Source organism: Hypanus sabinus, chromosome 24, assembly GCF_030144855.1.
Source record: "Hypanus sabinus isolate sHypSab1 chromosome 24, sHypSab1.hap1, whole genome shotgun sequence".
Lineage (NCBI taxonomy): Eukaryota > Metazoa > Chordata > Chondrichthyes > Myliobatiformes > Dasyatidae > Hypanus > Hypanus sabinus.
In genome coordinates, this window is record NC_082729.1 from 23,297,239 (window position 1) to 23,321,321 (window position 24,083).

At 54.9% G+C, this 24,083-nt stretch overlaps 1 protein-coding gene across 1 annotated transcript in view; it reads right to left on the bottom strand.

The window, feature by feature from the left end:
• Positions 1–24,083, bottom strand: part of LOC132380560 (voltage-dependent L-type calcium channel subunit alpha-1F-like) — a 113,400-nt gene that overhangs the window by 77,520 nt on the left and 11,797 nt on the right. The window contains 8 exon segments of the mRNA XM_059949459.1: positions 362–522; positions 1,291–1,317; positions 6,467–6,551; positions 6,653–6,727; positions 9,636–9,802; positions 10,596–10,699; positions 14,886–15,082; positions 15,570–15,722. Of these exon segments, the coding sequence (XP_059805442.1) occupies positions 362–522; positions 1,291–1,317; positions 6,467–6,551; positions 6,653–6,727; positions 9,636–9,802; positions 10,596–10,699; positions 14,886–15,082; positions 15,570–15,722 (969 nt within the window).

Sequence of the window (24,083 nt, forward strand, 5' to 3'; positions counted from 1 at the left end):
TGAGAGAGAGAAACAGAGGAGAGAGAGGGAGAGGACAGGGACAGAATGAAAAGGGACAGAGACAGAGGGAAGAAAGAGAGGTAGATGAGAGAGCGAGAGATAAAAAGAGAGGGAGGTGGGGAGAGGGGGATAGATAGAGGGGGTGGGGAGAGAGAGATGGCTAGAGAGAGATAGACAGAGAGAGGGGTGGTGGGAGAGACAGGTGAGGAGAGAGATAGATAGACGGAGAGGGGGTGGGGAGAGAGAGGGGTGGTGAGAGAGAGGTGAGGAGAGAGAGGAATACACAGAGAGAGGGGTGGGGAGAGAGAGCGAGGAGAGAGAGGGATACACAGAGAGAGGGGTGGGGAGTGCAGACACTTGCCGTGAACCTGGGTAAGCCACTCGGGCTGGTTGTGGTGCTCAGAGGCGATGGTGGCCGTGTTGAGGAAGACCAGCAGCAGCACGATCCAGTAGAAGGTGACGGACTTCACGGCCGCCCGGCAGTGCCGACGGCAGTGCCTGTTCCACCGGCGCAGGCGCTTGCTACGGAGTGTCAGAGAAGCACGTCATCCCACCCCGGGCAAGAGTTTAACCCCCACCTCACCTCCGGGTCATCGTGTAAACTCCCCCAGGATTGGTGTGTAAAGTCTCGCAGGTCAGAGTGGAAACTCACCTCGGGTCAATGTGCAAATCCCCCAAGATGAGTGTTCAAGTTCACACAAAGTCAGTGTGTAAATTACCCCAGAACAAATGTGTATAGTCACACAATGTCAGTGTTGTTTAAAATCCCCCAGGATCAGCAATATATAAAGACAAAGAAGATCAGTGTGCGCATTCTCCTAGAACCACTTGAGTTCTGTGTGGAAAATCACTTCAGATCAATGTTATAAATTCACCAGGATCACTGTGTAAGTTATTTTCAGACGAGTCTGCAAATTCACCACACATCACTGTAAATTCTTTCAAACTGAGTGTGCAAATTCACCACATGTGATTGTGCAAACTCTCTTGGAGTAAGTGAGCACATTCACCCCAGGTCACTGTTTAAATTCAATCAACATCAGTGTAAGCTCACCCCAGGTCAGTGTGCCAATTCACAGTGCTGGGTTATCACACAGGATCGGTGTGCAAATCTGATACAACACTGCATTACTGTACAACACACACTTAGTGAGCAAAATCGCTGCACACTATCACACAGGGTGAGCGTGCAAATTCACCCTGCACTAAATGATCGCAAAAGATGAGTGGGTAAATCACCCCGCGGTGTATCGGATGGGAACAGTGGGGGATTATCCCGCACCTACTCACCAGATCCGTGTCTTTGACAGTTTTGCTCTGTAAAGGAACAGAAGGTTCGTTAGATAATGTTGTGGGTGGATGATCAATATTCCTGAATGTGTGATGGGGTGTTGTGGAGGGAGCTTCACTCTGTGTCTGACCCCGGGAGTGTGTGATGGGACGGTGTGGAGGGAGCTTCACTCTGTGTCTGACCCCGGGAGTGTGTGATGGGACGGTGTGGAGGGAGTTTCACTCTGTGTCTGACCCCGGGAGAGTGTGATGGGACCGTGTGGAGGGAGTTTCACTCTGTGTCTGACCCCGGGAGTGTGTGATGGGACGGTGTGGAGGGAGCTTCACTCTGTGTCTGACCCCGGGAGTGTGTGATGGGACGGTGTGGAGGGAGCTTCACTCTGTGTCTGACCCCGGGAGTGTGTGATGGGTGGGTGTGGAGGGAGATTCACTCTGTGTCTGACCCCGGGAGTGTGTGATGGGACGGTGTGGAGGGAGCTTCACTCTGTGTCTGACCCCGGGAGTGTGTGATGGGACGGTGTGGAGGGAGCTTCACTCTGTGTCTGACCCCGGGAGTGTGTGATGGGACGGTGTGGAGGGAGTTTCACTCTGTGTCTGACCCCGGGAGTGTGTGATGGGACGGTGTGGAGGGAGCTTCACTCTGTGTCTGACCCCGGGAGTGTGTGATGGGATGGTGTGGAGGGAGTTTCACTCTGTGTCTGACCCCGGGAGTGTGTGATGGGACGGTGTGGAGGGAGCTTCACTCTGTGTCTGACCCCGGGAGTGTGTGATGGGATGGTGTGGAGGGAGCTTCACTCTGTGTCTGACCCCGGGAGTGTGTGATGGGACGGTGTGGAGGGAGCTTCACTCTGTGTCTGACCCCGGGAGTGTGTGATGGGACGGTGTGGAGGGAGTTTCACTCTGTGTCTGACCCCGGGAGTGTGTGATGGGACGGTGTGGAGGGAGCTTCACTCTGTGTCTGACCCCGGGAGTGTGTGATGGGACGGTGTGGAGGGAGCTTCACTGTGTGTCTGACCCCGGGAGTGTGTGATGGGACGGTGTGGAGGGAGATTCACTCTGTGTCTGACCCCGGGAGTGTGTGATGGGACAGTGTGGAGGGAGCTTCACTCTGTGTCTGACCCCGGGAGTGTGTGATGGGACGGTGTGGAGGGAGCTTCACTCTGTGTCTGACTCCGGGAGTGTGTGATGGGACGGTGTGGAGGGAGCTTCACTCTGTGTCTGACCCCGGGAGTGTGTGATGGGACGGTGTGGAGGGAGCTTCACTCTGTGTCTGACCCTGGGAGTGTGTGATGGGACGGTGTGGAGGGAGCTTCACTCTGTGTCTGACCCCGTGAGTGTGTGATGGGACGGTGTGGTGGGAGCTTCACTCTGTGTCTGACCCGGGAGTGTGTGATGGGACGGTGCGGAGGGAGATTCACTCTGTGTCTGACCCCGGGAGTGTGTGATGGGACGGTGTGGAGGGAGCTTCACTCTGTGTCTGACCCCGGGAGTGTGTGATGGGACAGTGTGGAGGGAGCTTCACTCTGTGTCTGACCCCGGGAGTGTGTGATGGGACGGTGTGGAGGGAGTTTCACTCTGTGTCTGACCCCGGGAGTGTGTGATGGGTGGGTGTGGAGGGAGATTCACTCTGTGTCTGACCCTGGGAGTGTGTGATGGGACGGTGTGGAGGGAGCTTCACTCTGTGTCTGATCCCGGGAGTGTGTGATGGGACGGTGTGGAGGGAGATTCACTCTGTGTCTGACCGTGGGAGTGTGTGATGGGACGGAGTGGAGGGAGATTCACTCTGTGTCTGACCCCGGGAGTGTGTGATGGGACGGTGTGGAGGGAGCTTCACTCTGTGTCTGACCCCGGGAGTGTGGGATGGGATGGTGTGGAGGGGGTTTCACTCTGTGTCTGACCCCGGGAGTGTGTGATGGGACGGTGTGGAGGGAGCTTCACTCTGTGTCTGACCCCGGGAGTGTGTGATGGGACGGTGTGGAGGGAGATTCACTCTGTGTCTGACCGTGGGAGTGTGTGATGGGACAGTGCGGAGGGAGCTTCACTCTGTGTCTGACCCCGGGAGTGTGTGATGGGACGGTGTGGAGGGAGCTTCACTCTGTGTCTGACCCCGGGAGTGTGTGATGGGACGGTGTGGAGGGAGCTTCACTCTGTGTCTGACCCCGGGAGTGTGTGATGGGACGGTGTGGAGGGAGCTTCACTCTGTGTCTGACCCCGGGAGTGTGTGATGGGACGGTGTGGAGGGAGCTTCACTCTGTGTCTGACCCCGGGAGTGTGTGATGGGACGGTGTGGAGGGAGCTTCACTCTGTGTCTGACCCCGGGAGTGTGTGATGGGACGGTGTGGAGGGAGCTTCACTCTGTGTCTGACCCGGGAGTGTGTGACGGGACGGTGTGGAGGGAGCTTCACTCTGTGTCTGACCCCGGGAGTGTGTGATGGGACGGTGTGGAGGGAGCTTCACTCTGTGTCTGACCCCGGGAGTGTGTGATGGGACGGTGTGGAGGGAGCTTCACTCTGTGTCTGACCCGGGAGTGTGTGACGGGACGGTGTGGAGGGAGCTTCACTCTGTGTCTGACCCCGGGAGTGTGTGATGGGACGGTGTGGAGGGAGCTTCATTCTGTGTCTGACCCCGGGAGTGTGTGATGGGACGGTGTGGAGGGAGCTTCACTCTGTGTCTGACCCCGGGAGTGAGTGATGGGACGGTGTGGAGGGAGCTTCACTCTGTGTCTGACCCCGGGAGTGTGTGATGGGACGGTGTGGAGGGAGCTTCACTCCGTGTCTGACCCCGGGAGTGTGTGATGGGACGGTGTGGAGGGAGCTTCATTCTGTGTCTGACCCCGGGAGTGTGTGATGGGACGGTGTGGAGGGAGCTTCACTCTGTGTCTGATCCCGGGAGTGTGTGATGGGACGGTGTGGAGGGAGCTTCACTCTGTGTCTGACCCCGGGAGTGTGTGATGGGACGGTGTGGAGGGAGCTTCATTCTGTGTCTGACCCCGGGAGTGTGTGACGGGACGGTGTGGAGGGAGCTTCACTCTGTGTCTGACCCCGGGAGTGTGTGATGGGACGGTGGAGGGAGCTTCACTCTGTGTCTGACCCCGGGAGTGTGTGATGGGACGGTGTGGAGGGAGCTTCACTCTGTGTCTGACTCCGGGAGTGTGTGATGGGACGGTGAGGAGGGAGCTTCACTTTATGTCTGACCCCGGAAGTGTGTGATGGGACGGTGTGGAGGGAGATTCTCTCTGTGTCTGACCCCGGAAGTGTGTGATACGATGGTGTGGAGGGAGATTCTCTCTGTGTCTGACCCCGGAAGTGTGTGATACGATGGTGTGGAGGGAGATTCTCTCTGTGTCTGACCCCGGGAGTGTGTGATGGGACGGTGTGGAGGGAGTTTCACTCTGTCTGACCCTTTTTATTACAAAATCCTTTATTACAAATATCAGTGCTATACAATATATACAAAACATTGGCATACACAATTACTGCACTACAAATAGACAATAGACATTACACCAGAATGTTGCCATCCCTATCTACGATGGCATTTACTCCCCGCGGAGCCCAACGGTCTCGAAACTCCTCTAAGGTCGCCGTGGACTGCGCGTGTTCTTTTTCAATATTTACCCGGGCACGAACATCCCCCCTAAACATTGCCAGGCAGTCTGCCCGGGGAGATCCTCCCACCACCCATTTCCAAGACCCTCAGATGGCGGATTTCGCCAGCCCCAGGAGCAAGTTGACTCGGACATCCTCATCCTTCCATGCTCCCCTCCTTACTGGATGACCATATATAAACAGGGTGGGACTAACATGCAGCAGTGTGTGATGGGACGGTGTGGAAGGGGATTCACTCTGTGTCTGACCCTGGGAGTGTGTGATGGGACGGTGTGGAGGGAGTTTCACTCTGTGTCTGACCCCGGGAGTGAGTGATGAGACGGTGTGGAGGGAGCTTCACTCTGTGTCTGACCCCGGGAGTGTGTGATGGGACAGTGTAGAGGGAGCTCCACTCTGTGTCTGACCCCGGGAGTGTGTGATGGGACGGAGTGGAAGGGGATTCACTCTGTGTCTGACCCCGGGAGTGAGTGATGGGACGGTGTGGAGGGAGCTCCACTCTGTGTCTGACCCCGGGAGTGTGTGATGGGATGGAGTGGAAGGGGATTCACTCTGTGTCTGACCCTGGGAGTGTGTGATGGGATGGTGTGGAGGGAGCTTCACTCTGTGTCTGACCCCGGGAGTGTGTGTTGCGACGGTGTGGAGGGAGCTTCACTCTGTGTCTGACCCCGGGAGTGTGTGATGGGACGGTGTGGAGGGAGATTCACTCTGTGTCTGACCCCGGGAGTGTGTGATGGGACGGAGTGGAGGGAGTTCCACTCTGTGTCTGACCCCGGGAGTGTGTGATGGGACGGAGTGGAGGGGGATTCACTCTGTGTCTGACCCCGGGAGTGAGTGATGGGACGGTGTGGAGGGAGCTCCACTCTGTGTCTGACCCCGGGAGTGTGTGATGGGATGGAGTGGAAGGGGATTCACTCTGTGTCTGACCCCGGGAGTGTGTGGTGGGATGGTGTGGAGGGAGCTTCACTCTGTGTCTGACCCCGGGAGTGTGTGTTGCGACGGTGTGGAGGGAGCTTCACTCTGTGTCTGACCCCGGGAGTGTGTGATGGGACGGAGTGGAGGGGGATTCACTCTGTGTCTGACCCCGGGAGTGTGTGGTGGGATGGTGTGGAAGGAGTTTCACTCTGTGTCTGACCTTTTTTTATACATATATATATATATATATATATATATATATATATTACAAAATCCTTTATTACAAATATCAGTGTGACCTTGGGAGTGTGTGATGGGACGGTGTGGAAGGGGATTCACTCTGTGTCTGACCCCGGGAGTGAGTGATGGGACGGTGTGGAGGGAGTTTCACTCTGTGTCTGTCCCCGGGAGTGAGTGATGGGACGGTGTGGAGGGAGTTTCACTCTGTGTCTGTCCCTGGGAGTGTGTGATGGGACGGTGTGGAGGGAGCTTCACTCTGTGTCTGACCCCGGGAGTGAGTGATGGGACGGTGTGGAGGGAGTTTCACTCTGTGTCTGTCCCCGGGAGTGAGTGATGGGACGGTGTGGAGGGAGCTTCACTCTGTGTCTGACCCCGGGAGTGAGTGATGGGACGGAGTATAGTGACGACACACTCACAGTATTACTGTACAACACCCCGCCTGCTCCTCCTCAGCGCCGAGGTCAGTATTGATTGATGCTGTTTCGCTGGCGGGGAGACTAGCTGAGGGCGGAAAGGGGACACGTTAGAGATGGTTGGTGGGACCATGAGGAACCCTCCCCTCACCCTACTCCACCCTCCCTCCCTGATGTTGCTCGACTCACTGTGGGTCTCATTGGAGGAACTGAACCATCCCAGCTTGCCTCGCTTCTTGTTGGCAAGATCCACCATGGTAACACCTTGGAAACAGGAGCATAGGGGGAGACGGGCAGCGAGGGAGGGTGGGAGGGAAAGGGAGTGAAAAGATGGGGCAAAATGGAAGGAAGGAGGGAAAGAGGGAGTGAAAGAAGGTGAGAATCGGAGACAGATGGAGGGAGGGAGTGATTGAGTGAAGGAAATCGGGGAGAATGAGGGAGGGAATCAAGGAGCAAAGGAATGAAGGAGGGATAGAGGAAGGGAATGAGGGAGGAATAGAGGGAGGGAAGGAAATATGCAGAGCCATGGAAATCAGGGAGAGATAGAGAGAGGGAATGAGGGAAGGATAGGAGGGAGTGAGTGAGTGAAGGCGATGGGGTTGAATGAGGGAAGATTAGAGGGAGGTATAGAGGGTTGTGAGTGAAGGAGGGGGTTGAATGAGGGAAGATTAGAGGGAGGGATAGAGGGTTGTGAGTGAAGGAGATGGGGTTGAATGAGGGAAGATTAGAGGGAGGGATAGAGGGTTGTGAGTGAAGGAGATGGGGTTGAATGACGGAGGAAGGGAATGACAGATGGAGGGAATGCGTGTGAAGGATAATAAGAGTGAGGGAATGAGGATGTGTGGAGGTGAATGAGGGAGGGAGAGGGAGTGAGGAAATGAGGATAGGGATGATGGGAGGAATGGAGTGAGTGAGGAAAGGTAGTGAGGGGAAATGAGGGAGGGATGGAACGTGAGGGAACAAGGAAGGCAGAGGGTGAGGGAGAGTGAATGAGGATAGGAAGGGATGAGGGAGGTAATGTGGAAATCAAGGAGAGACGAGTAGGGTGAAGGAGGAAGGGAGGGAGAGAGGAATGAGTGGCGAGGGGATGAGAGTCAGAGATGGGTTAAGGAATTGGGGAGAACAGGGAAAGAAGGGAGAATTTAGAAATGGTTTCTCAAGCTCTGGTTAATTTTTTTGCACTGTCTTTCCTTCTCTCTCAGACCAAACCCGATGGCCGGTGTTGCTTGGTCTCCGAGCTTCACCCTCCATTGGCGCCCCCTGCCCTGGGTAAAGTTCCTCAATGCCTCATTCCCCTCTGGCGGACCCACCATCCTGCCCTGGGCCCATCAGGAATAACCCAGTTGTTTCCTCTCGTTGGGATCTGGAGGAAGCTGACCTGGGCCGTGGGGCAGCAGCGAGAGATTAATCCAGGTCGGGGGAGGGTGTTGGAGTTTGGGAACACCGATCAGGACAGGACCCTGAGGAAGGTTGCAGAACAGAGGAGTTCCCTGTAAGTGTCCTTATGGGTAGATGGGGCAGCGAAGAAGATGTTTGATACGTTGGCTGTATTGGTTGGGACACTGAGTACAGGAGTTGGGACGTCCCATTACATCCGTACAAGACGTCGGTGAAGCCGCACTCAGTATTGTGAGCAATTCTGGCTCCCCAGCTTCGGAAGGATGTTATTAAACCAGACAGGGGGCAGGAAAGATTCTCCAGGACGTTCCCGGGACTGGAGGGATTGAGAGGCTGGACAGACTGGGACTGATTTCCCTGGAGTGAAGGAGGCTGAGGGGTGACCTCATAGAGGTTTATAAAACCACGGGGGTGGATGGTCACAGTCCTTTTCCCCAGGGGAGGGCACAGGTATCAGCTGAGAGGGGAGGGATTTAATAGGAACCTGAGGGACAACTTGTTCACCCAGAGGGTGGTCCATGTATGGAACGAGCAGCCAGAGGAAGTGGTTAAGGCAGATGTGTGAACTCGGACACTCGGACAGGTACAGGGGCAGGAAAGGTTTAGAGAGATACAGGCCAAACATGGGCAAATGGGTCTGGCTTCCCAGTCAGCACGGACAAGATGGGCTGAATGGTCTGTTCCTGCACTGTGCCACTCTCTCCCGGTTTTGAGTGAAAACAACTCAGTCATGAAAACAACCTGCTCCTCCCTCTCTCTCTCTCTGAACTTCCATGATCACCCATCTTGAGCACACACACTCTCTCTCCCCTTCTGCCCATCCTATACCCTTGAGTCCTATCTCTACGACTACCTCTCCCCAATCTCCTTCCCAGTCCCTCTCTTTCTCCTTCTCTACCCATTATCCTTCGCTCACCCCACTTTCTCCCCCTCCTTGCCCCTTTTCTCTCCCCCTCTCCTCTCCTTTTTCCCCTCTCTCCCCCCCCCACCTCTGTCACCACACTCTCTCTCCCCTTCTGGCCATCCAATACCCTTCTGAGTCCTGTCTCCATGATTCCCTCTCCCCCAACCTTCCCCCCAAATTTCCAATCCCCTCTCTCTTCCTCTCTCCCCATTATCCCTCACTCTCTCCTCTCTCCACCCTTCCATCTCTCCCCTCCCTCTACCCTCCACCACTCCCTCCCCCTCCCTCACCTATCACCTCCACCCTCTCTCTCGCCCCCTCCCCTCTCTCTCAACCTTCTCCCTCTCCCTCGATCTCCCCTCTGTCATCCCCACTCTCTCCCCAATCTCAATTTTCTCTCTCCCTCTCTCCTACCCTCCTCTACTCCCCCTCTCTCTGTCACCCTATCCCTCTCTCCACTCTCCTCCCTTCACATCTCTCCCTCCTTCTCGCTTTACATTTTCTCCTTCCACTCCCCTCTCCCTCCCTCCCTCTCCCTTCCTCTCTCTCCCCCTCACCTCCAGGAGATAGATCTCATCCCCACTCCCCTTTACCCTCCCTCTCACCAAATCTCTTCACCACTTCCCTCTCCATCTTTCACACCCTTTCCTACTTTCTCACTCCCCCATTCTCTCTCCCTTGCCCCATCTCCCTCCCTCATTCCTCCCTACTCCTCATCCCCATTCCGCTTCCTCCATCTCTAACATCATCTCTTCTCCCTCTCCGGTCTTTCTGTCCCTCGCACTGCCTCACTCCCCTTTCCCTCATCCCCCCCACCCCAGTTTCTTATCCTCTGTCACTCTCCCTGGCCCGGGGAGGGCTGGGACTCACGTTTGTGCTTCCCTCCTGCCTCCTGGTCCTCCTCGTCAGGGTCGATGTCCTCCGCCTGGGTGATCCAGTCCAGGTAACCCTTGAGGTCCTCCTCCATCTGCTGGCGCTCCCTCAGCTTCTGGAAGTCCCCACGCGCCTTCGCCTTCTCTCGCTCCTTGGAGAACTCCCTTCGCGCGGAGGGAGGGGAGAGGGCAGAGGCGTCTGTCACGTTTACTGCCTCTCCCGTACCTCACACCCCAGCCCAAGACAGGACGTGGGAAAGAGGGGAGAGGTTGAGAGAGGTTTGGTTAAAAGAGGGAGTGGGGGGATAGTGAGAGGATGTGATTGAGGGGAGGGGGAGAGAGAGGGAGAGAGAGGGGTGTAGAGAGGGAAGGGGACGGAGGGTATGAGAGTGAGAGAGAGTAGGGGAGAGGGGAAGAGTGTGGGGAAATGGTGAGGGAGGGGGAGTGTGGGGGAGAGAAGAGGAAGGGGAGGGGGCAGAGAGGAGGAGGAGAGTGAGAGAGGGAGAAAGAGTGGTGGGAGGGGTGAGAAGGGGAGGAAGAGAGGGGGAGTGAGGGAGGGAGAGGGTGTTTGAGAGCAGGACAGGACAGAAAGTATGGTGAGGGAAGAAGGAAAGAGAGATGAGGGAGAGGGAGAGAGATCAGGATTGGTCAGGGGGGGGAGACAGATGGGACGGGTGAAGAGAGGGAGGGAAGGAGGGAGAAATGAAAGGGGGAAGAGAGGAACAAAGGGTTGGACAGAGGGGTAGGGAAGAGGAGAGAGGGGTAAACTGGGTGGGGGAAGTGGGAGGGGTTAGGAAGGTGAAGGGGCGAGGTTGGAGGAGAGGGGGAAGGAAAGGGTTCAGAGATGGGCAGCGGGATTGGTGCAGCACCTGAGTGGGGTGTAAGGGGAGGGTCCGAGAGGGTGGGGGGGTGTAGTATTGGGATGGGGTGTAGAGGAGGGTCCCGAGAGGATACTCACCCACTCAACACTCCCAGCACCAGGTTGAGGACGAAAAACGAGCCAAAGATGACAAGGCTGACGAAATAAACCCAGGGCAGTTCGTAACCCATGGCATCTTGTGTCTGAGGGGTTAGGCAGGGTGGGGGGAGAGAGGAAGGGTGAGAGAAAGAGAGGGGAATGGGGGGAGAAAAAAGGGAAGAGAGAGTGAGAGGGGATAGACAGAAAAAGAGAGGGGAGGTAGAGATAGTGGGGAGAGAGGAGACAGGAGAGCAAGGGAGAGAGAAAAGTGTGTAGCGGAGAGAGGGAGAGTTGAAGAAACAGGGAGAAGATAACAGAAAGGCAGAGGGAGATGCCTGGGCATGAACAAGATGGGAGTTAATGAGTACTCCCTCCCCATCTCTGCCTCCCTTCCTATCTCTCTTACTCGCCTTCCCTCCTGTTCCCTCTCTTTGTTCTCTCCTCCCTCCCTGTGTCTTCACTATCACCCCTCTCTGTCCTTTGCCCCCTCAATTTCCCTTTTCTGCCTCTATCTCTCTCCCTCTCTGTCCCACTCTCTATCCTCACTTTCTCCCTCTCTCTACAGGGAGAGAGAACTTTCTACAGGGTCACAACTGAGAGCATCCTTACTGGCTGCATCACTGCCTGGTGTGGGAACTATACGTCCCTCAATCGCAGGACTCTGCAGAGAGTGGTACGGACAGCCCAGAGCATTTGTAGATGTGAACTTCAGGACATTTACAGAGACAGGTGTGTAAAAAAGGACCTGAAGGATCACTGGGGACCCGAGTCACCCCAACTACAATCTGTTCCAGCTGCTATCATCCGGGAAACGGTACATCAGCATAAAAACCAGGACCAACAGGCTCCGGGACAGCTTCTTCCACCGGGCCATCAGACTGATTAATTCATACCTAACACAACTGTATTTCTGTGTTATACTGACTGTCGTCTTGTATATACTATTTATTACAAATTACTATCTGTCTCTCTCCCTCCTCCCTCTCTCTCCCTTTTGCTTTCCCTTACCCTCTTACTCCCTTCTCTCACTCTCCCTTTCTGTCTCTCTCCTCTCCCTCTCTCTTTCTCTCCCCATCCCCTCTCTCTCTCTTCCCCTCCCTCTTTCCCCTCTCACTCCCTCTCCACCTCCCGCTCTCCTCATCTTACCTCTCCCTCTTTCGCCCTCCCCAGTGAAAGATGGGACCCGGCTAGGGTCTAAAGATGGGAAACCCTCCCTTTACCCTGCAGTGTGGGAGGCAGCGAAAGGCCACAAGGGAGAGTGTTAGGGGTTGTTGGAAGGGAGGGCAGGACTGGGGGGAGGCAGGGAGTGGAGTTTGGAAGGTAGGAAGGGAGAGCATCAGGAGGGAGTGGGGGAGAAGAGGGAGGGAGTGATGGACGGACGGGGAGAGAAGCAAGTGGTGAGGGAGCAGGAGAAGCCGAGGGAGAAATAGAGCGGAATGAGAGGAGAGAGAGTGACCCTCACTCAGTACAGGGTGTTCGTCCACCCCTCCATGGAGATAGACTGGAAGGAGGTGGAGGGGGTAGGGAAGGGAGGAGGGAGGGGGGGACAGGGAGGGGGTCTCACTCTCACCCAGTACAGGACGTCGGTCCACCCCTCCATGGTGATACACTGGAAGGAGGTGGGGGGAGGGATGGAGGGGGTAGGGAGGGGAGGAGGGAGGGGGGACAGGGAGGGGGTCTCACTCTCACCCAGTACAGGACGTCGGTCCACCCCTCCATGGTGATACACTGGAAGGAGGTGGAGGGAGGGATGGAGGGGGTAGGGAGGGGAGGAGGGAGGGGGGGACAGGGAGGGGTCTCACTCTCACCCAGTACAGGACGTCGGTCCACCCCTCCATGGTGATACACTGGAAGGAGGTGGAGGGAGGGATGGAGGGGGGTAGGGAGGGGAGGAGGGAGGGGGGACAGGGAGGGGGTCTCACTCTCACCCAGTACAGGACATCGGTCCACCCCTCCATGGTGATACACTGGAAGGAGGTGGAGGGGGGGATGGAGGGGGTGGGGGGGACAGGGAGGGGGTCTCACTCTCACCCAGTACAGGACGTCGGTCCACCCCTCCATGGTGATACACTGGAAGGAGGTGGAGGGAGGGATGGAGGGGGTAGGGAGGGGAGGAGGGAGGGGGGACAGGGAGGGGGTCTCACTCTCACCCAGTACAGGACGTCGGTCCACCCCTCCATGGTGATACACTGGAAGGAGGTGGAGGGAGGGATGGAGGGGGTAGGGAGGGGAGGAGGGAGGGGGGACAGGGAGGGGGTCTCACTCTCACCCAGTACAGGACGTCGGTCCACCCCTCCATGGTGATACACTGGAAGGAGGTGGGGGGAGGGATGGAGGGGGTAGGGAGGGGAGGAGGGAGGGGGGGACAGGGAGGGGGTCTCACTCTCACCCAGTACAGGACGTCGGTCCACCCCTCCATGGTGATACACTGGAAGGAGGTGGAGGGAGGGATGGAGGGGGTAGGGAGGGGAGGAGGGAGGGGGGACAGGGAGGGGGTCTCACTCTCACCCAGTACAGGACGTCGGTCCACCCCTCCATGGTGATACACTGGAAGGAGGTGGAGGGGGGGGATGGAGGGGGTAGGGGGGGACAGGGAGGGGGTCTCACTCTCACCCAGTACAGGACGTCGGTCCACCCCTCCATGGTGATACACTGGAAGGAGGTGGAGGGAGGGATGTAGGGGGTAGGGAGGGGAGGAGGGAGGGGGGACAGGGAGGGGGTCTCACTCTCACCCAGTACAGGACGTCGGTCCACCCCTCCATGGTGATACACTGGAAGGAGGTGGAGGGAGGGGATGGAGGGGGTAGGGAGGGGAGGAGGGAGGGGGGACAGGGAGGGGGTCTCACTCTCACCCAGTACAGGACGTCGGTCCACCCCTCCATGGTGATACACTGGAAGGAGGTGGGGGGAGGGATGGAGGGGGTAGGGAGGGGAGGAGGGAGGGGGGACAGGGAGGGGGTCTCACTCTCACCCAGTACAGGACGTCGGTCCACCCCTCCATGGTGATACACTGGAAGGAGGTGGAGGGAGGGATGGAGGGGGTAGGGAGGGGAGGAGGGAGGGGGGACAGGGAGGGGGTCTCACTCTCACCCAGTACAGGACGTCGGTCCACCCCTCCATGGTGATACACTGGAAGGAGGTGGAGGGGGGGATGGAGGGGGTAGGGGGGGACAGGAGGGGGTCTCACTCACCCAGTACAGGACGTCGGTCCACCCCTCCATGGTGATACACTGGAAGGAGGTGGAGGGAGGGATGGAGGGGGTAGGGAGGGGAGGAGGGAGGGGGGACAGGGAGGGGGTCTCACTCTCACCCAGTACAGGACGTCGGTCCACCCCTCCATGGTGATACACTGGAAGGAGGTGGAGGGGGGGATGGAGGGGGTAGGGGGGGACAGGGAGGGGGTCTCACTCACCCAGTACAGGACGTCGGTCCACCCCTCCATGGTGATACACTGGAAGGAGGTGGAGGGGGGGATGGAGGGGGTAGGGGGGGACAGGGAGGGGGTCTCACTCACCCAGTACAGGACGTCGGTCCACCCCTCCATGGTGATACACTGGAAGGAGGTGGAGGGAGGGATGGAGGGAGTAGGGAGGGGAGGAGGGAGGGGGGACAGGGAGGGGGTCTCACTCTCACCCAGTACAGGACGTCGGTCCACCCCTCCATGGTGATACACTGGAAGGAGGTGGAGGGGGGGATGGAGGGGGTAGGGAGGGGAGGAGGGAGGGGGGACAGGGAGGGGGTCTCACTCTCACCCAGTACAGGACGTCGGTCCACCCCTCCATGGTGATACACTGGAAGGAGGTGGAGGGGGGGATGGAGGGGGGTAGGGGGGGACAGGGAGGGGGTCTCACTCTCACCCAGTACAGGACGTCGGTCCACCCCTCCATGGTGATACACTGGAAGGAGGTGGAGGGGGGGGATGGAGGGGGTAGGGGGGGACAGGGAGGGGGTCTCACTCTCACCCAGTACAGGACGTCGGTCCACCCCTCCATGGTGATACACTGGAAGGAGGTGGAGGGGGGGATGGAGGGGGTTGGGGGGGGACAGGGAGGGGGTCTCACTCTCACCCAGTACAGGACGTCGGTCCACCCCTCCATGGTGATACACTGGAAGGAGGTGGAGGGGGGGATGGAGGGGGTAGGGGGGGACAGGGAGGGGGTCTCACTCTCACCCAGTACAGGACGTCGGTCCACCCCTCCATGGTGATACACTGGAAGGAGGTGGGGGGAGGGATGGAGGGAGTAGGGAGGGGAGGAGGGAGGGGGGACAGGGAGGGGGTCTCACTCTCACCCAGTACAGGACGTCGGTCCACCCCTCCATGGTGATACACTGGAAGACAGTCAGCATGGCGAAGAAGAAGTTGTCGAAGTTGGTGATGCCGCCGTTGGGACCCTCCCAGCGCCCCCGGCACTCCGTCCCGTTGATCGTGCACTGCCTCCCGTTACCGGAGAAGGCGCAGGGCAGTGGATCCTCCTCCGCCAGCATATCTTCAGGAGAGGTGGGGGGGGGGGGGGAAACAGGGTCAGGGCACAGGAGGAGACCAGCCCCCATCTCTGGGAGTAAAGGATTTCCCTTCCTCCCCTCCATCCTAATTGCCCCTCATCCAGTGCTCCCTCCTGCCCCTCCACCCCTCCCTCCTTACTGACTCCCTTCCCTCTCTCCCTGCACCCCCCCATTGTCCCCTCCACCTACCCCGTCGCCAACACTCCGTTCCTCTGCCTTGTCTTGTCTCCCATCCCTCCCCTTCGCCCCTTCTCTCCACACTGTCCTCTTCCTCCTTCCCCGCTCCTACATTCTCGCTGCCCCTCCCCTCCTGCCACACCACCTCCAGCCCCCTCCTGCCTCACTCTCTCCTCACAGCACCTCTGCCCTCCGCCCTCTCCCCGTCATCCCCGCTCATCCTCTTCTGCTGCAGAGGCATGTCCTGTGCACCCTGCACCTCGCCTCCATCCTCCCCCCTTTGCCCCCGCTCACCCTGTCCAATGTAGTAGCAGGTCTTGTGCAGCCTGCCGATGAAGAGCTCGAGGCCGATGATGGCGTAGATAATGATGACGAAGAGCACCAGTAGTGCGATGTGGAGGAGGGGCACCATGGCCTTCATGATGGAGTTCAGTACGATCTGCAGGCCTGGGGGACAGCGCGGACTGGTCAGAACCCCAGGCCTGGGGGACAGCGCGGACTGGTCAGAACCCCAGGCCTGGGGGACAGCGCGGACTGGTCAGAACCCCAGGCCTGGCACTTCTCTTAAACGCTGAAATCAAGCCCGCATGTACCACTTGCGCTGGCAGCTCATTCCACACTCTCACCACCCTCTGAGTGAAGAAGTTTCCCCTCACATTCCTCTTAAACTTTTCACACTTAACTCATGACCTCTTCTTGTCATCCCGCCCAATCTCAGCGGAAAAAGCCAGCTTGCATTTCCCTCCCTATCTGTACCCCTCAGAATTCTGCAAATCTCCTCTCAACCTTCTATGTTTTAAAGAATACAGTCCTAACCTATTCAATCTTCCCTTCACCTCAATCCTCCCCCTCCTTCCTCCCCTTTGCTCCTCCTCTGCCCTTATAACTTGGGTCCTCCAGACCCGGCAACATCTTTGTAAATTTTCTCTGCGCTCTTTCAACCTTATTCACATCTTTCTTGTAGGTAGGTGACCAAATCTGCACACAATTCTCCAAATTAGGCCTCACCATTTTGTACAACTTCAATCTCCTCTCTTCTCCTGTGCTCAGTACAATGATTTATGAAGGCCAATGTGCCAAAAGCTTTCCTCACGACCTATCTACCTGTGACACCACTTTCAACAAATTACGGACCTGTATTCCCAGATCCCCTTGCTCCAGCACACTCCTCAGTGCCCTCCACGTGCCTGTGTAAGAGCTACCCTGGTCGGCAATGCCTTGTACTTGTCTACATTAGACTCCACTTGCTATTTCTCAGCTAACTTTCCCAGCTGATGCAGATCCCTCTGCAAGCCATGACAGACTTTCCACACTGCCCACCGATCTTGGTGTCATTTTCAAATCTGCTGATCCAGCTAACTACATTGTCGTCCAGATCATTGATAGAGATGACAAACAGCAAAGGACCCAGCACTGATCCCTGTGGCACTCCACCTGTAACAAGCCTCCATTCAGAGGGGCAACCCTCTACTACCACTCTCTGGCTTCTCCCACAAAGCCAACGTCTGATCCAATGTATTACCTCATCCTGAAAGCCGAGTGATTGAACCTTCCTGACCAGACTCCGATGCTGGACCTTGTCCAATGCCTTGCTAAAGTCCATATAGACTTCATCATCCTGTCTTCATCAGCTTTCCTAGTAACTTCCTCAAAAAACTCTATAAGACCAGTTCGAGATGACCTACCATCCACTCCTTTGCCTTCATCCACTTTCCTGGTAAATTCCTTGAAAATGTCTATAAGATTAGTTAGACATGATCTACCAAACACAAAGCCATACAGACTATACTATTCCTAATCAGTCCATGTCTATCCAAGCACTTGTATATTTGGTCCCTCAGTTTATCTTCCAGCAACTTTCCCATGTCGGACTCACTGGCCTATAATTTCCTGGTTTCTGTTTAGAGCCTTTTTAAACAGCGGAACAACACTGGTTATCCTCTAATCCTCTGGTACCTCTCCTGTTGCTGTTTTAAATACCTCTGTTGGGGCCCCAGTAATTTCTGCGCTTGCCTCTTGTGGGGTTCAAAGGAACACCTTGTCAGGCTCTGGGGGTTTATCCACCCTGATTTGCCTCAGGGTAGCAAACACCTCCTCCTCTGTGATCTGTATCTGGCCCATAAAGTTGATGCCGCTTTCCCTCATTTCCATAGACTCGATGTCCATCTCCCCAGTAAATACAGATGCAAAGACTGCAGTGAAGATCTCCCCCATCTGTTTTGGCTCCAACATGGAATACCATTCTGATCTTCCAGAGGATCAATTTTGTCCCTGGCAATGCCTTTGCTCTAAATATGTTTGTAGAATCCCTTGGGATTCTCATTCACCTTGTCTACTAGAGAAACATCATGCCTTCTTTTAGCCCTCCTGATTTCCTTCTGAAGTGTTCTCTTGCTTTCCATAAGCTCCTCATTGGTTCCGAGCTGCCTGCACCTGCTATGCACCTTTTTTTCTCTTAACCAGGGCCTCAGTATCTCTCGAAAACCAAGATTCCCTACTCCTGTTATCTTTACCTTTTAATCTGACAGGAACATACAAGCTTCGTACTCTCATATTCTTCAAGTCAAGTCAATTCGCTTTTTATTGTCATTTCGACCATAAGCAGCTGGTACAGTACACAGTAAAAACGAAACAACGTTCCTGCAGGACCCTGGTGCCACGTGAAACAACACAAAACTACACTTTTGTTTTTGAACGCCTCCCACTTTCAGAATCAGATTTAATATCACCAGCGTCTGTCATGAAATTTGCTAACTTTATGGCTGCAGTACAATCAAATGCATGATAAATGTAGAGAAAAACTCAGTTACATTTAAAAAATATATATGGAGAGAGATATCTATTAAATAGATAAGTTAATATAAAAAGTGCAAAATAACAAGGAAAAAAAGTAGTGAGGTCGTGTTCATGGGTTCAATGTTTGTTTAGAAATCAGATGGCAGAGCGGACGAAGCTGTTTCTGAGTTGCTGAGTGTGTGCCTTCACCCCTCTGTAACTCCTTCCTGATGGTAACAGTGTGAAGAGGGCACGCCCTGGGTGGTGGGGATCCCTCCAAGTACTCCTTTGCAGAAAACATCCTGACACGATCTGCACTTGCCAGGTTTTTTCCCGGTACATCAAAGTTGGCCTCTCTCCAATTTGGAATCTCGACCCACAGACCAGACCTGTCTCTTTGCATATTTACTTTTCAACTAATGACACTGTGATCACTGGATGCAACATGATCCCCTACCCAACTTATGTTACCTGTCCCGACTCGTTCCCTAATAGCAGATCCAGCATCACACACTCTCTTGTTGGGACTTCTATGTACTAATGAAGGAAAGATTCCTGAACACATTTAATAAACTATATCCCATCTAGTCCTTTTACAGTATGGGAGTCCCAATCAATATGTGGAAAGTTAAAAATCACCCACTATAACAATTCTATGTTTCCTACAACAGTCTGCAATCTCTTTACAAACGTGTTCCTCTAAGTCCCTAGGATTTGCTGTGTGCTCTGTAATTCTGGCCCCATTAACATGGTCATACCTTTCTTATTTCTCAGTTCCACCCAGATTACTTCACTAGTTGAGTTCTCCAGTCCTGTCCTGTGACATTTCTCTGACTAATAACACCACCCCTCCCTTTAATCCATCCTGCTCTGTCATGTCTAAACAAGGGAAACCCCAGATATTGAGCTGCCAGTCCCTGTCCCTCCTGTAAGCCAAGTCTCACTGATGGCCACAAAGTCATAATTCCAGGTGTTGGTCCATACCCTGAGCTCACCCGCCTTTCCTACGATACTTCTTGAATTGAAACATACACAGCTCAGGGACACTAGTCACACCGTGCTCAACCTTCTGACTACTGACTTTGTCTGAGGTCTTTCCAACATCTGCCTCCGCAACCTCTCCACTAACTGTTCTGGCACTCTGGTCCCCACCCCTCTGCAACTCTAGTCCAAACCCCACCGTGCAGCATTAACAAACCCTCCCACTGGGATATTAGTCCCCTCCAGTTCAGGTGAAAACCGTCCCTTCTGTACAGGTCCCACCTTCCTGGAAGAGAGCCCATGATCTGGAAGTCCTAAGCTCTCCCTTCCATACCAACTCCTTATTGTTTTTAAATTTTTAATGTATTGCGCTCAATGCTCGCCCTAATTCTTGTATAACTGTGCAGACCAACCGTTCCGGAACCCTGCGCAGCTCTTTAATACAACATTAACAAGAGGAAGATCCCAGCTGCGTGGTAACGAAGGTTGTATGCGTGGGGGCGTTCAGCCACTGTGTGGTGGCAAGGGGGACAGTGATTGCACTGCACCGCGGCCGGAGAGCCACGAATTTCGCGATTATACATCGGTGACCGTAAACCTGATTCTGAGAAACTCTCGCAGATGGAATCGTGAGATAGCAGATTGGTCTGATCAGGGAAGTTTAAGAATGGAGGATATTGGGAGCGCGGGCAGTGACAACTCTGGGGAGGCTGACGACTGCAGAAGTGATGAAACTGTGGAGGTTACACTGGGGTCAAGAGCAAAGCCTGGCCACTGTAAAACTCCTTTTCCCGGGCACAAACTTTCCTCTCCTTTGACCGCTCACCGAAGGTCAGGAAAGCCAGGTATTCGGTTGTGTAAATTCAGGTGTTTGTTGTTGAGAGCCAATGAAGATATTTTGTCAGTAAATACAGATCTGTATTGTTCAAACTCATCATTATTGCTGAGAGTTAATACCTGTAACAATTTATAAGCAAAGCCTCGGACAAAGCCCAGGCTGTCTCAGTGACAATCAACACGTGCAAACACGCTGGAGGAACTCAGCAGGTCGGTCAGCATCCGTTGAAATGAGCAGTCGATGTTTCGGGCCGAGGACCCTTCATCAGGACTGAAGAAAGAGGGGGCAGGGGCTCTATAAAGAAGGTGGGGGGAGGGTGAAAAACCAATCAGAGGAAAGATCAAGGGGTGGGGGAGGGGAAGCAGGGAGGGGATAGGCTGGAGAGGTGAAGAAGGAATGTAAGGCGAAAGCACTAAGGGTAACAGAAGATGCAGAATCATGAGAGAGGTGATAGGCAGCTAGAAGAGGAGGCAGAGTGAAGGTGGGAATGGGGGAAGGGAAAGAGAGGGAATTACTGGAAATTGGAGAATTCGACGTTCATACCAAGGGCTGGAGACTACCCAGACGGTAGATGAGGTGTTGCTCCTCCAACCTGAGTTTGGCCTCATCATGGCAGTAGAGGAGGCCATGTATGGACATATCCGAATGGGAATGTGAAGCAAGAGTTGAAGTACCTCATATATGTCCATACATGGCCTCCTCTACTGCCACGGTGAGGCCAAACTTCAGGTTGGAGGAGCAACACGTCATATACCGTCTGGGTAGTCTCCAGCCCCTTGGTATGAACATCGAATTCCCCAACTTCCAGTAATTCCCTCCCTCTCCCTTCCCCATCCCAGTTTCACTCTGCCTCCTCCTCCAGCTGCCTATCACCTCTCATGATTCTGCCTTCTTCTACTACCCATAGTGCTTTCCCCTTAGATTCCTTCTTCACCTCTCCGGCCTATCCCCTCCCTGTTCCCCATCCCCCACCCCTTGATCTTTCCTCTGATTGGTTTTCACCTGGCACCTTCCACCCTCCCCCACCTTCTTTATGGGGCCCCTGCCCCCTCCTTCTTCATTCCTAACGAAGGGTCTCAGCCTGAAACGTCGACCGCTCGTTTCCACGGATGCTGCCCGACCTGCTGAGTTCCTCCAGCGTGTTTGTATGTGTTGATTTGACCCCAGCATCTGCAGTGTACTTTGTGTATCACAGTGACAGCCTCTTCTCCACCCACACTCCCGCTACCTCAGTAAAAGAGTCTGCGTAATAATCAAAGACTCCCCCCCCCACCCAGCCGTTCTCCCCTCTCCCCTCCCATTGGGCAGAGGATACAAAAGTCAGAAAGTGCGTCCCACCAGGCTCGAGGACACCTTCTACCCTACTACTATCGGACCACTGAACAGTACTCGCTCACAATCTCCCTCGCATCTCGTTGTCTGCCCGCACCGCACTTTCTCTGTAGCTGTTACACCTTATTTGGCATTCTGTTCATAGAACATAGAACAGAGAAAGCCTACAGCACACTGCAGGCCCTTCGGCCCACTATGTTGTGCCAACCATGTAGCCTACTCTAGAAGCTGCTGAGAATTTCCCAACCGCAGAGCCCTCTAAGCTCATGTAGCTGTCTAAGAGTCTCTTAAAAGACCCTATTGTGTCCTCCTCTACCACCGTCACTGGCAGAGCATTCCACGCACCCACCACTCTCAGTGTGTGAAAAACTTACCCCTGACATCTCTTTGGTACCTACTTCCAAGCCCCTTAAAACTATGTCTCTTCATGTTAGCCATTTCAGCCCCGGGGTAAAGCCTCTGGCTATCCACATGATCAATACCTCTCATCATCCTATATGCCTCTGTCAGGTCACCTCTCATCCTCGGTCGCTCCAAGGGGAAAAGGCCGAGTTCGCTCAACCTATTCTCATAAGGCACGCTCCCCAATCCAAGCAACATCCGTGTAAATCTCTTAGGTCTTGCCTTGCAAAATCTCATATTGTTTTACCTTGTTCTACCTCAATGCACTGTGTAATGGGTGGTGGGGCGGAGATACGTCCCTACCAAAGGAGGTGTGAGGCGCTCCTTCCCTCCACTAGCCCGCAGGTCACCCGTGGGCGAGGTACGGCACCCGCTTAGCCCGTGATCAGGGTCACGTGAAGCTAGGTGGTGGATGGTCGTGCGTATCACAGTGGTCACGTGACCACCGACACCAGGCAGACAATCTCTGAAGAGTCGTGATAATGGCCGAGGTCACCCATCTTGTAAAGACACTGCCCAGAATACAACGGCATCATCTACCACCACCCCCTGCCACTGACGGGCAAGCTAATCCTGACTGCGCACAGCTATGTTCCCTGGACCATTCCTCCTCACCCTCTGAATAAGCCCGTCACGTGTGGGATGCCTCACTAAAATCCACTCGCACCATGTCCACTGCTCTACCTTCTTCGGTTGATTTTGTAAGTTGTGCGGGAGCCAGGGAGTGGACTTCCACGGTGTAGTTTGATAGTGCTGGTCTTGGACAGGGTCCAGAGGCGGTTCACAGGAGTGGTCCCGGGAATGAAAGGGTTAACGTGAGAGGACCAGTTGATGACTCTGGGTCCGCCCTCGCTGTTTAGAAGAATGGAAAGGCGGGGGGGGGGGGGGGGGGGGGAGATGGGAGATCTCATTGAAACTTATTGAATATTGAAACATCGGCCCGGGCTCCAGTGTGGCCTCCTCTGCATCGGGGAGACCCGTCGTAAACTGGGGGACCGCTTCGTCGAGCACCCCCGCGCCATCTGCCGAAAGCAGAACTTCCCATTCCCATGCCCGTTCACGGTCTCCTGCTGTGCCATCATGATGCCACCCTCGGGGTGGCCAGGCATCACCTTATATTCTGTATGGCATGAAGATTGATCTCTCCATCTGGTGAAAGAATAATCTTTCCCCCTCCCCTCTTCTATTCCCCTTTCTGGCCTCTTACCCTTTCTCACCTCCTCCTCCTTCCCTTTGTCCTCTGGTCCACTCTCTTCAACAATCAGATTCCTTCCTCTCCAGCCCTTGACCTTTCCCACCCACCTGGCTTCACCTTCTAGCTATCCTCCTTTTCTACCCTCCACTTTTTATTCAGGCATCTTCGCCCCCCCCCCCCCACCACCTTCCTTTCCAGTCATGACAAAGGGTCTCAGCCTGAAATGGCGACTGTTTATTCATTTCCACAGACACTGCTCGACCTGCTGAGTTCCACTGGCATTTTGTGTGTGTTGCTCCGGATTTCCAGCATCTGCAGAATCTCTTGCGCAAATGACTGTTGAAAGGTCTAAATAGAGCGGATGTGGAGAGGATGTTTCCTATAGTGGGAGGGTCTAGGACCAGACGGCATAGCCTCAGAATACAAGAGCATCCCTTTAGAACAGAGATGAGGAGGAACTTCCTTAGCCAGAGGGCAATGAATCTGTGGAATTCGTTGCCACGGACGGCTGTGGTGTCAAGCCACTGGGTATATTTAAAGCAGAGGTTAATAGTTTCTTGATTAGTAAGGGCATCAAATGTTATGGGGAGAAGGCAGGAGATTGGGGTTGAGAGGGATAATGAACCAGCCATGATGGAATGGTACAGCACACTTGATGGGCCAAATGGCCTCATTCTACTCCTGTGTTACTTCTTCTGTAGTTTTCAGGTTCCATTTCCTTTTTGCCGTGTTGAACCCTCTCCCATTAGGTATGTTTTTCAGATTGGAGGCCTGTGGCCTGTGACTGGTGGTTGCCATGGGGATCGGAGAGAGGACCGCTGTTGGTTGTCCTCTGTACTAACGATTTGGCTGAGACGTGGTCAGTCCGGTCGTGGATGGTGCAGTGGTGGTCAGTGAACCTTACCCAACGTTACAGCGGGACCGAGGTGAGCTGGGGAAGGTGGGCTGAGGAATGGCAGATGCAGTTTAACCCGGACAAGTGTGAGGGCTTGTGTTTTGGGAATTAATCAGTGAACGGCAGGACTTTAGGGAGTGCTGTAGAAGAGAGATACCCAGAGACATGGTTCACTAAAAATTTAGACAGTGTGGTGAAGAAAGTGTTTGTCGTGTTGGCTGTATCGGTCGGGACACTGAGTACTGGAGTTAGGACGTCCCGTTACACCCGTACAAGACATCGGTGAGGCTGCACTCGGGGTACTGTGAGCAGTTCTGGTCGCCCAGCTATAGGAAGGATGCCATTAAGCTGGAGAGGGGGCAGGAAAGATTCACCGGGATATTCCCGGGA